The 12,970-nt window shown below is 35.4% G+C and overlaps 1 protein-coding gene across 1 annotated transcript in view; it reads right to left on the bottom strand.

Moving 5' to 3' along the window:
* Window positions 1-12,970, bottom strand: part of PXDN (peroxidasin) — an 82,575-nt gene that overhangs the window by 52,938 nt on the left and 16,667 nt on the right. Inside the window, exons 2-3 of the mRNA XM_036380787.1 lie at window positions 3,990-4,061; window positions 2,252-2,323 (exon numbers count right to left, since the gene is read on the bottom strand). Coding sequence (XP_036236680.1) covers window positions 2,252-2,323; window positions 3,990-4,061 — 144 coding nt within the window. The remainder of the gene's footprint in view (window positions 1-2,251; window positions 2,324-3,989; window positions 4,062-12,970) is intronic.

Below are 12,970 nucleotides of genomic sequence, written 5' to 3'. Positions count from 1 at the left end.
TCTGGTAACATACACTCCTCATAAAACTCTAAGCTCAACTTCAGAAAGGAATAGTACAAAGAAGCATTTGAAAATCCTGATTTAGATCCTGTTGAAAAAAATTTTGTTTGAAAGTGCAAAAGCTGATCTTCAGCAGTCATACAGGAATGGATCATAACATCTATCTCTCAGTGACTGGATTTTAAAAAAAAAAAATTTGCTGTGGTAGACTTTATTTTTTTATATAAAAATATATAATTGTGACTGGTTTTAGTTTTAAATATGCATATTTACTAATTGTTATCGATTTTATATTAATATATTCTCACATTTTACTAAATCAGGGACACTGAGAAATGACAGGGTTTTTAAAATTAGTCAGGGAATTATACATTTTCAGAACCACATGCAATCCAGTACAAGTTGTCATAAGAACAGAAGTAACATCATGGATCAATGATCTAGTTTTATGAAACATGACAGTACAAGTTAGGTTTGCAAATATCAAGAGGACCAGATAACACTAAACCTCAACTTTTCCAGGTGATTTGACTTTATAATAGTACAATCTGAGCAGTATTTCTAACTTTTGCACAATCTCTCCCCCCGATTTCTACTTCAGTGAATCCTGTTGGAAAGAAATGTTTTGATTCCCTTAATTTAATAGAATACAGTTAGCATTCAGTAACTCAGCTGAAATTTTAACTGCTGAACAGTATTGATTTGTTACATCTAAGTCTTCTGTATTGATAACCTGACCAGTACCAGAAATTTTGTAACTTTAAGGCTGTTCAATTTAAACATTTGTCACAGCCTTTGAAACAGGCAAAAAACCCCTTCATTCATTTTTTCAAAACAAAAGATAGTTTTAAAGATCTCCCTGCAGTTGAATAAATTACTACATTGAACTTAATATTTAAATTTTCCAGGCAACAACAGGAAAATAAAAAGATCTTCCTCTTAATAATACAGATACTGACAGCCATTACTATCTGTATATGAAAAGAAATCAGAGTTCCTTTATCTTTTTTCGCTTTTTCATTGAACTGAACACAACTGCATTGTTAAGCTTTATTTCAGGTTTACTACAGCTAGGCAAAGGCAAGCATGTGAAAAGAAAAAAGTAAGAAGAGTCAAGAAAAATCTTTGTACAGTTGCTGACTATGGAAAGAAGTTTAGCAAACCTCACATAGTAAAACCTTATGTACTACACTACTGCATGCAGACATTTCTTGTAACAAATACAGTCATCATGGACTTTAATCATTCATTGGCAACAGTCTGTTCAATAGTCTTTTCCCTCCTATTGTGTAGAGGTTAAACAATTTCATTACTGAAAGACAATATACATAAAAAGGAGAGCAGGAAACGTAATCAAGCACAACTTGGAAAAACAGGCAAATGTGTCTGCACAAATTTATGTGATTTTCTCCCTGCTCCCACCTCCTTAGAGGTCTTCTGGCTGTATTCTTGGAAAGTTCATGGAAATTTCAGCTTCTGAATTGTTTCCAAAGCAATGAAATCTCAATGTGAGCTTTTTCTTCTGTATGTCATTCAAGTAACCATCAATCAATACTCCAAGACAATGGAGTGAAACTTTTCTAAGTGACACTCCAGAAACTAGAGCTGAGAATCCATGACAACTAACTATGCAGCTTTAGTCTAGTACACAGACAAAAATAACATTTTGATGCCTTTTGTTTATTCATATAATTAATAACCTTGGTATGTTTGTTAAAAAAGAGAGAAGATAGGCTTAAAATATACAGGCTGACTGAAGACCTAGAACAGCAAATCATATACATACTCTGGTATTTTGGGTTTGACTGAATTTTTCACTTATCAATTCAGTGAAAATTTTAGGGATAGTTAATAAGCTTAGGTAAGTTACAATCTTCTGCAGACACAACCTTTGGACTAGCTACTTTAGAACCACTTTTCAAAAGACAAAAAGTACCTGTGTAAAGGTTTCAGTGAACAACTGAAGAGGTGGTTTCCTTCACCTTTCAATGTATCCCTTTTTAAATTATAAGTTGCATATAATAAACAGCAACTAGTAAGTCCTTTAAAATGGGTTGCTTACAGACAGCAGTCTTTTATTAGCAACAACTTGGAGAAATACAGTTGCTCCACCCCATAAATTCATTTCACAGACTTTCAGTGCAGTTTATCTCCTGATATAGTTAGTCAGACAGAAATCACCATCTCAGATTAGAACGCTTTCTCACTGAAGAAGCTATTACACAGTGAAGTGACATTTCATTTAACTTACAGATATTTCAGATTTTCAAGGTCTTCAAATGCCCCACTAGGAATTCTTTTGATTTGATTGTTGTTTAGAAGCCTACAAAAAGAAATAAACAACCATTTATTTTAACATAAAGAAACACTAGGGGGGGGGAAAAGTGTAAAAGCAGGGACAATATAGTATTAAATAGAAAATGCTTTTTTCCCTAAGAGTAACTGTTAGAGAAAAAAAAAGTTATGTGCTTACAGCTGCTCAACCACTATCTTGCAGGTAAAAACCTGAAAAAATTAGACAGAATTGTGAAAAAATAAATTAAAAAATACCCAAACCCATAAAAACAGCAACAAAGATACACAAACAAAACCCCAAACCCAAACAAAAACCAAAAAGATCCACCCGGAAATGGAATAATGCAGTTTCTTAAAGTTATCTGTGATGTAGATGAAGGGGAGGAAAAAACCTTCTGCATCAAGTATACACATCAGTTTGAAACTGATAAAAACAAAGATTTGTCACTTGCAGGTGCATTAAAGTGACTTTTCCCAGATGTTTCTTAGCAATATCTTGTGTACTGGGCCTTTACATCATACAGGAACACAACTGTCTATATGCAGAGATTTGCACTCATCCCTCATACACTGGTTTTATAAAGAGAAAGGAATTCAAACTTAATGTATCCTGTCTTTATCTGGGACTTGTGAATATCAGATCAGTGATTTGGACAGTTAAAACTTGAGCTGGATATCTGGCAGAAATTGTAATTCAAAACTGGGGATCAGCTGCAAACAGAAGTATGACCAAAGGAGACTGGAAATAGGGACAGTTAATAAGAATATCTTGGCAGCACAGATTTGGACAATATACATTTTGGGGAAAGTCCTATCATTTCTTCTGGTGTGAATATAGAGTACAAGATGTGTCAGTATATTTGCCATGATTGCCTGCAGATAAATAGCGATCCAAAGCTCACTGACATCACTACTGTATTTCAGCGCATACACTACTTGTGTTCTGGGAAACAGTCACATTTGCAACCATAAGTTATGTACATTTTAAAGTAAAAATAACTGTCTATCTTAATTCCTCCTCATGCCTGCTAATATATTAAGGAAGAGAAACATGCATGCATTTGTTTTAAAAGTGATGCCTGAAGGAATGATAGAGCAGATACAAAGTTAAATTGATTATATTCATACTAATTGTATTACTGGTTGTAAAAGGTCTTTAGAAAGACTTTTCTTCACAATCATAAATGATAACAAAGACCTCCATAAATGGCAGCTCAGCAGGAACAAAACCATCTGACTCCTGCCTGTCCTGGTAAGCACATTAGAATAGGAAAATTCAGAATATTAGAATTTGTCAAATATTTTGTAACTGTAACACATTTGCACATCTCAGCCATTGAACAGCTTTCTTGCAACCCCATGGTTCATTATGTGATATTCCAGCAAAACAATTTAGCACCAATTTAGTAAAAAAAAAAATTACAATAATGGTCTGCATTTTTTCATGAAATTCAATTAAAGTATATTAGTAAAATACCAGTATGCAAATAATTTTCTTTTTATTTTGATAAACATACACGAGTTTTTGCCTTCAAATATTTTGGTCTTAACCGCCACTTCTCCCATCTGTGTAAATGCTACAGCTCAAATTTATGAGACTACTTACCTGTGAAAAGTAAGCAAATATGACACATCATCAAACTGATTATATTAAGTCAAAAGGGAAAGGGTCTTAGGGTTGAAAAAGGACTTACAGTGTGTTCAGGTTTTTAAGTCTTCGAAACTCTCCAGGCTGGATTTCTTTAATCCTATTAAACCTCAGGTCTCTGTAGAGTAAAAAAAGAAAAAATATCATGTTATTAAAAAAGCTTTGTACTTTTTAATATGAAAAAATGAACTAAGCACAAGTCTTTTGTGATGACTGACCAACTTCTGTCCATAAAACACAACACAAACAAAGCAAAAGAAATCCAAAGGCTGTTGGACAAGTTTAGGAGAGGATTCACCAAATCTAGCCTCAGTGGTCAGTATCTAAGTTAAACCTGTGGTCATGAAGTATGTTCTCTTCCACAGTGAAGCAACTGGTAATGGGTTGTTCAGTATTTCACTAAATTGAATTCTGTACTTGAAATGCTGTTTGTAAATAATACTGTAGGACAAAAATGCTTATTTATAAATAAACAGATATAGAAATATTTGCATCAGAAAAAAAAATCAAGAAAAAGAAGAGACAAGTTAAGCTCTTTAATTCTTTAGTTCTGAGTAAGGAGGTTTAAGTGCCCTATGTTGTCTTGCTTCTAAAACATGTAAACCCAGCTGCCTGAAGCTAGACATTTTCTTATTTAATTTTACTTTCTCTTATTTTTATATGTTTCTACCACCTTCCATTTCCTGTTAGGTCTATAGCTTAATGAGAAGTTCTCCAAGAAGAAGGAAATCTCTTTCTCAAGCAAAGTTCTGCAGAGAAAGCAGGGACAGGGAGCAAGGTGGAAGTGGAGCAGGGATGTGGGGAAACACCTTGGCTGTGCCAGCCTCACCCCTCTCTTCTGCTGAGAGCAGGCAACAGAGCTTCCCACCTCTGCCACCTCCTGTTCTCCCCTGAATCCATGTCTGGCTACTTTATTCCAGCAGCTCAAAATTGGTTTAACCAACTGGTCAGAACCAGCAATAAACCCATGCAAAAGAACCCAAAACAACCAGGAAATCATTTTCTGCCTGATAAGCAAAATGGACAGGCTTCTTGGGAGAGCACTCAGGTGAGAGGACTACAGGACCAGGGGAGAGGAAGCAGGGTGATAAGTCTTTCCTCTTCCCTAGCAACAGGCCAAGGACATCAGGACCTTATTGTGTCTGGCAAGCAAACAGAAGGGAAACAAATGGAAAGTAAGTAAAATCTAAGACTGTGATCACATATCTTAGAACACACACTTACCAATTGCTTTCAAACAGTAGGATATAAATGTGTCACAACTGTAATCTTTGTACCATGCCTGGTCTCAATTAAAACCAATGTGCTCTGCATTTTAACAGGTAATATGTTAACAAAAGTCTCTCTGCAATTTGGTTAAAGGAAATACAGAAGAGCAGACAAAACTCAGCCAGCTGCATCCTAATCCCATACAACCCCACTGGCTGAGGCTGCACCAATGGCAGGAATAGTTGTCTGAAGTGTTTTATGAAGAACATACTTAAGCATCATTCCTCATGAATCCACCCATCAGGACTTGTTCAACTCTGGAATAATGGCCTCAGAAGGACTTCTTCTATGTTAGTGGTTTAGGATGTGGCCTACTGTTCATTGCAAGGAAAGGATTAGACATGTGGTTCTGTTTGCATTACACTCCACCAAAGTACTTGATCAGTGACTGGAAAAAATGGGGGATGCAAACTTCTATCTCTTATTTAGATGTGTAGTTAAAGTGCCTGTAGATGTGCTGGACAGCCCCTTTACACAACACTCAGCAAATTGAGGATTTCCAGATTTAGAAACACAAATTTTCAAAACCCTAACTTGTTCTTCACAGAAGCACTTATTTAGTTCTACTTTAACAGCATTGTTTTGCTCATCACTCTTCTGTTTTATGTGTCATAGACATATTTTCCTGATGAGAAGGAGACGCTGCCTCTGAACCTCAGGTGCCAAGATATTCTAAACAACCATGGAATGTCATATCCTGCACTGAGAGAAGATACAGCAGATCCCTCTGTAAGAATCATTGGACACGACCACTTTACTTTTCTTGATTTTTCTAGATTATCTGAAAGTTTAATGGATTCCAAAGGAGCATTTTAGTTTTGATTAAAATATTCAAAAGTGCAAAAAGTCAATATTCTTGAATGGAATATTGGAAACTGAGTATTTTTCAAAAGCCTCAAACTACCATCACAATTAGCAATATTTAGCTCCTAAAAACCTCTTTTTTTAGATATGAAATAATGTACATTCATCCATATGACAAGCAGGCCTGTTCCTTACATCAGCGCAAAGTCAATAAATAAAAATTTCACTTTTATGAACACAAGCAAGGAGCCAGGTACTGGGTCAGCAGCAAAATGAACCCTCTTTTGATGTATCCAATCTACTCTGCAGTAACTCATGAGGATATCTGGGGATAAGGAACACCAAGTAAAGTAATTATATGCATTATTACATGCAGTACCAGGCTGGATATAACATCATATATAGTGGTATTTATCTCAACTGCTAACACTATTGCCCTTCTCATATGAAGTTGTTAAAGCTAAAGAACACATAAAATTTGAAATTCTACCCATTTATTTTCATTTTACATAAAGATATGAGAAAAAGGAGCTGCAATAAAACTCAGCATGCAAATTTTCTCTAGAGCACAGTATATTTTGTATCTGTAAGTAAAATTATAAAATATATATATATGTTCTGTAAATATATATGTTCTGTTCAAAGTCAGTACTACAATTACATTAAATTGGAGGGAAAAAGCAATGTTAACCTTACTAAAATGTAGGATTATATCTTGGTCCATTCTTTCAAAGAATATTTCCTTCTTCAAAGGAAGTAACATTTATCAGTGTTCACTCAAAGTATTTTCATTAATTTTCAGCACAAAATCTCCCAAAATAAAGAGTTAAACAGCTCACAAATTAAGAAGATAAAACTTAAGTCATAACCACTGAAGATTTCTAAAGAAGAAATCTGTCAAACTGTGATAATTTCCCTATACAACGAGAAAATAAACAAGTGGATAAAGGAAATAGAATTTACATTCTATGCATTATTACTTTAAGGGGTGTGACATATGCCATTCACATAGAGGAAATCTCTGTAAACCAAGTGTTCAACTGCTAGGGGAAAAGATATGCAAGACTGGTTACTGAAGTGAAAGATTGCATCCAACAGAATTGCAGAAATCAGATTCAGTAGAAGAAAAAAAAAAGCAAAAACTTGAGTTATAACTGTCATACCATCATAGGACAAAAAAAAACTAAACCCATTCCATACTAAACAGAAATGCCATTTCTCAGACTTGAAATGCCATGCCCCCACAGCACAGACACCATATCCAGCTTACGATAACAGAATGATTTCAGGGAACAGAAGAGCTCAGAGCAAAAGCCCAACAGCAAGGAAATGTCCCCTTGAAGAGTAAATGGCAGGAATGAGGACTGTGTTAAAACTGAAAAATTAGTATGGGTAGCACAAATAGGCCATTATGGAGCAGATCTTCAAAGGCATTTTGTGTTGCTGAAATAATGTGTGGTCAATCAGCATGATGAGGTTTCCTGACCCTTTTTTTCTGACTAGTTCCGGCCCAACTGTGCCACATGACTTTCACTCACAAAAGCCTGTTCCTGGCCCATTCAATTCTCTTTCACCTTTTTCACTGCTGCCCATTTCACTCTTACAAATTGACATATCCTGGCTGGATGCTGTGCTTTGGACCAGAGCAAGCCTGACTCCCACTGACCAGCCAGAGCGCACCAGGAGGTTAAAACAGCAGACTCAGGGAAGCCACTCGGTTGTCACTGTCAGTTTTCCCTCTCCTAATCTCTACACAGTAAATGAAATGACCAATTAAAGAAATGCAAACACCTGTGATGATGGCATTGAATTTTAGGGTATTTAACAAATTTTGCATAACAATTCAAAACTAAATGTCATGCATTTTGTTTTTAAAAGAAAAATTTATTACACCTGATTCAGATTGTCTCTTTTATTTTGCGTTTCAAAGTGAAAACATTTACTTCTTAAAATTGTAGCTAGACAACATAATACAAGCTGAAAAATCCACTTCAGTCACACAGGCTTCCCCAGAAGCTAAGCCCATCATTTTGAAGCATGTCTTGCTTGAATAACAAACAAAACATGTCCATGATAGCCAGCAAACTGAACACTCTCAAGGCTTATTTTATTCCTGGCTGCACTCAGGAGCTCTGTTCTGCGCTAATCCATGGAGCACGACCAGGAAATGTTCGGCAGAGCACGAGGCTGCATGGGCCAAGAACGTGCCAGGGAGCAGGCGGTCAATTTAGCAATCGGATGCCCCTGAGATTCACATTCCAGCGCCTGGGAATGGCCATGGTCCCACAGCCCTGCAAGCAGCCGTGGCCAGGACATGTGCCAGGCAGGGTGTGCACACACACACTGGCTTTGCCAGCTCCCTGCATTCCATTACCTGAACAGGGCTCTGGGAAGATCTCTAAGGCCCAGATGGATGGCATGGAAGCAAATACAATATTTGTGTATGTTTCCTTTTCTGTCACAAAGCAAATGAGAAATGTGCTGCCGGCACTTTTTGTCTGGATGAAAATGAAACCTGTTCTTAATAAATTCTTTATTTGAGCTAACAGTATCCATTTATCTCCCCTCTTTACACTGCCCATTTTTCATTTAGCATTGAAAATTAACTTTTAACAATATTTTTATTTCATTAAACATAGTGAAAATTTCTAAGTATATAAAAATTAAAAAACATTGCTGTCCCATAAGATCCAATGCTTCCATGGCACATCCTGGCACTGCAGGACATTCTTTAAAGCTTGGACTGGCAGTGTGCAGTAATGAAAGATAGGGTTTCTCTCTTAAAACATCCTGATGGGCCATATGAATTCATTGCAAGTTTACAAAATAACGCTTTATAAACACTAAAGACCTTAATAAATATTTGGACATATGACAGTCACACAGGGTACACAGCCAACAGTACAAAATTGACCTTAAACATCAAGCAACTTACAAGAAGAACTAATTAAAGAAGTTTCTGTTTGAAATCCCTATGAGAGAAGGGATTGTTTTTACTAAGATCAAACCACGCACTGAACGTAAAAATGCAACTTTTTATATAAAATGTCTAAAAGGCACTTTTCATTATTCTTTTTTTGCTAGTTATTGCTAAGCAACATACAGGGTGGAAGGGTAAGGATTATAATTTCATTACTTTTATAAAGGGTTAGACTTCACTTATGTCAATAATATTATTTCAGGTCCCTTTTTGCATATGCTTGAATTTTAAAGATTCTGTTGCTTCATCAAATTCAGAAAAATCATTAACTGTTCTAGGTCAAATGGATTTAAAGTAGGGTTGTGAAGAACTATCATGTGCTCTCATCATGCACCTCAAAAGGCAGCCACCTTTGGATCAGATTGTGCATGCTCAACACTAAAACTGCTCACTCCCAGTCATCACTCCACCAAAGGTAACCTACTGATCTCAAAACAATAAGCACTCATTAGTCAGCAGTTATTACAAAAAGGGTCATCCTAAGCAGGACAAATGTGAAAATTCCTTATAAAGAACTGCTGGAGCAGTAGTAGGAAAGACACCAGGGCTTCTCTTCTGCTTGATCCATCCCAGCCATGTACTTCTCATCTCTCCCTGAGGACTGGGCATCTTGTGACTTATTAGAGCTTGGAGGATGTCCCAAAGATCCCCTCATTGCTAGAGAGCATACTAAAAATGGCTTTCATTTTTTTCAATTTTAATTTGTGTCAGAAAAAAAAACTGTCATGACCCAATACTAAGATCTTTAATAAAAAAATTAAACCCAAAATTTAACGTGTTATGCTACTGCTTCTTCTACAGTCATCCTTCTCTATATATACACATATAATTAGCCAATTGTAACATGGGTATAGAAACACTGTATATATCCCAAGATATATACAAAATATCTTGGGAAATACTGTATGTATGCAAAGCATAACATCAGGGCATTCACAAAAAAAACTCACTCTGCTTTCCACAGAAGTGAGACAATTAAACAGATTTCAAATCTAGTATCACAACTACACGTATTCTTGGTTACTTCTAGCTACAGGATATAAATGAAAGCAAAAATATAAATAATTTCATTTAGGCTTATTTGCTTGGATGTGACAATAAGATTTACAAAATGTAGTATAAGGAAAGAGTTTAAACTTTAGCTGCTAGAATTACCAACACAGCCTCAAAACCTTAGACTAATGAAAGGGAGATAATTTAGTTTTCTTTGGACACTTTTATTCCTATTATTAAAAAATGCTTGAGAGGGGAATTCTATATGCAAAAGGAAGATTTTAAGCACAACATGTAATGTGATATTCTGTTTCTACCTCTCCCGATACTTGTGACATTCACATTTTCTGAAAAATCCCTTCGCCCAGGATTTTTCTCCTAGGAAGCTGAGAAGCCTCAGAGAAACATGAAAACAATAATTATCTCATTTGCTTCTCCTCTGTTTTGCTCATGTGGAATGTGTTTGGAGATTGTTTATCCAACAGGTGGTTGTTTCATTGGTTTCTGGTGTGAGTTGTTTTCACTCATTGGCCAATCAGTGCCAAGCTGTGTCGGGACTCTGGAGAGAGTCACGAGTTTTCATTATTAGCTTTTTAGCACTGTGTAAGTATCCTTTCTGTATTCTTTAGTATAGTATTCTTTAATATATTATAGTATCATAAAATAATTAATTAGCCTTCTGAGAACATGGAATCAGATTCATCATTCCTTCCTGCCATGAGGGTCCCCGCAAATACAATAGATACTGAAAAAGATAAATGCAAAAGTAGACTTTTGATCCCATTTCCTTCTCACAATAAAGAACAAATTTGTTATTGTTTTCACTGTTAAGGATGAGGAAGACACACAGCTGGTCAAATCAAGCACTCATTAGTTGTACTGATGCCAACCAATCGTGCAACATGAAGCTATGTCTTACTTAGTACTTTTTGGTTAGACCTACTTCAAATCACCTGAACTTCCCAGCTTCAGAAGATCCCTTTAATAATTTTTTAAACTCTGAGGATCTGTTGTAACTTTTCTAGTCCAAAAATGAAAATATCCTCTTACTTTGCTTAATAACACTAAATGCAAACAGCAGAACAAACTAAACACCAAATTGCACTTACATTCGTCATATTTGTTCTAGGGACTATGGACCAGCATATTGCTCCCAGGTATCACAGAGTAAAGATCTCATCCATACATTCATGCTAAGGAATACTACATGAAAAGGAGAGTAAGTAAAACAAAACAAATTTTTTAAAAACATTAAATCCTAGAAGTGTCTCCAAAACCAGTATCTGTAAATACAGAATAAAGCAAATTTACCACTGGCACACTAGAACAAAGTATTTAAACTGAAGTTTTGAAGAGCTGCATTTTTTTAGCCTGTCATATTGAAAGCATCTGATTTCATACTTTAAATTGAAAATAGTTGTATATCTGTTAGCTTTGGACAAGACAAAGGCAATTTGGATGAAACCAACTTAGTCATATAATACTGTTTCATGACTGTTTCAAATGCCATGCTGACCCATTAATGACTTTTATTACCAGTCCTCATTTGAAAGCAAAATACTAAAGCATTTGCCAATGAAACCAAATCCTGATTTTTATTAGCAATGAAGGTAAGTATCTCATTACCTTGTTTCAAGGGTTAACCAGCATCGATTCAAGACATGAATGAACTTAAAATTTAGAGTTATTCCCGCAGCTAAGCAAAATCACCACAGCAGCAAAATTGAAAAATCTGAAAGAACACTACTGTCTTAAGTATTTAAAATGGACACGTTTCCAAATGTCCAACCTCTGCTGCAAAGGTAGACGCTTTTAAAAGGTCCAGTGAAAACTATTTAAAGTTAAATCACTTCCTCTATAAGTGTATGGTAATATAATCTTCATTACTTTAATCTGATAAATTAAAAGGAGGTAGTGGCAGAAATAATGCAAGCTTTAAAATTATGGATATATCATTGTCATAACATTCTGCTATTGAGTGATATAAACAGTCTGAGAAAGATGCTTATGTGAAACACAGTGCACTCATTCATCTGTAAGGCTAGTTATGAAATGCTGATTGGCAACAAGAAGTGACAAAACAGAAAATAAATTCCTTCAGCTCTGTAATATATACTGAATCTGGAAAAATGGGTGCAAACTAGCTAATCTCATTTTCCTTTAAAAAAAAAACAAGGGAGCAATTTAATAGACAAACATTAGATTTGTAGATCTATTAGATTTAAAAGGTAAATCAGTAATTTAAGTTCACATAACTGCCATCATGCATTTAGCACTTTTATGACATGTTCATAAGGTAGGAATTGTCATAACCAGATGATTTTACCATTGCTAAATCCAAAAGAACAAAATAAGACACATTTTTTTCCTAACCATTGCAGATTAATTACTACTCAGCAGAAATAACCTATACCTTGAACACCAAACTGCTATGTTTCTCAATACAGAACAAAAGATTTGCAAATGCCAGCAAGACTACATTGCTTATGTCTACTTTATTCTTATTCTTTTTTTATTCAAGGTCATCCCAGCAGGAAATGAAAAACAGCCATCAGCATAGTAAAAACATTCAAACAGAGCAGAGCATGAAAATTGCACAAAAGAGGTTATATAATCAAGTCAGTGGAGTAACTGGATGATGTCAATGGCACTTTAATGCTGCTTTAACTACTGCCCTGTAAAAAAAATGTGTCACTTTGTTGAACAAACAAAGACACAGACACCACTTAAAAAAAAATAAAACCAAACTCTACTTGTAGCTACAGCGCTACTTACAGTAATCATCTCTGTTAGCAGTGTAACACTTGCTGGAATACTAGAGAAACCAAGTTTTTGTGGGTTTTTTTTTTGCCTCCTTTTCAGATTTAGCCCTAGAGCTTCTTTTACAAACAAAAAAGAATCATTCTTCTTTTTCTTGGCGATTCATTTCCTGGGTTAATCTTCCCCAGTCTAATTATTACATACAATATGTAATATTCTCC

The sequence above is a fragment of the Molothrus ater genome, chromosome 3 (genome assembly GCF_012460135.2).
Source record: "Molothrus ater isolate BHLD 08-10-18 breed brown headed cowbird chromosome 3, BPBGC_Mater_1.1, whole genome shotgun sequence".
In the NCBI taxonomy this organism is placed as follows: domain Eukaryota; kingdom Metazoa; phylum Chordata; class Aves; order Passeriformes; family Icteridae; genus Molothrus; species Molothrus ater.
This window is presented reverse-complemented; position numbering and strand designations above follow the sequence as displayed.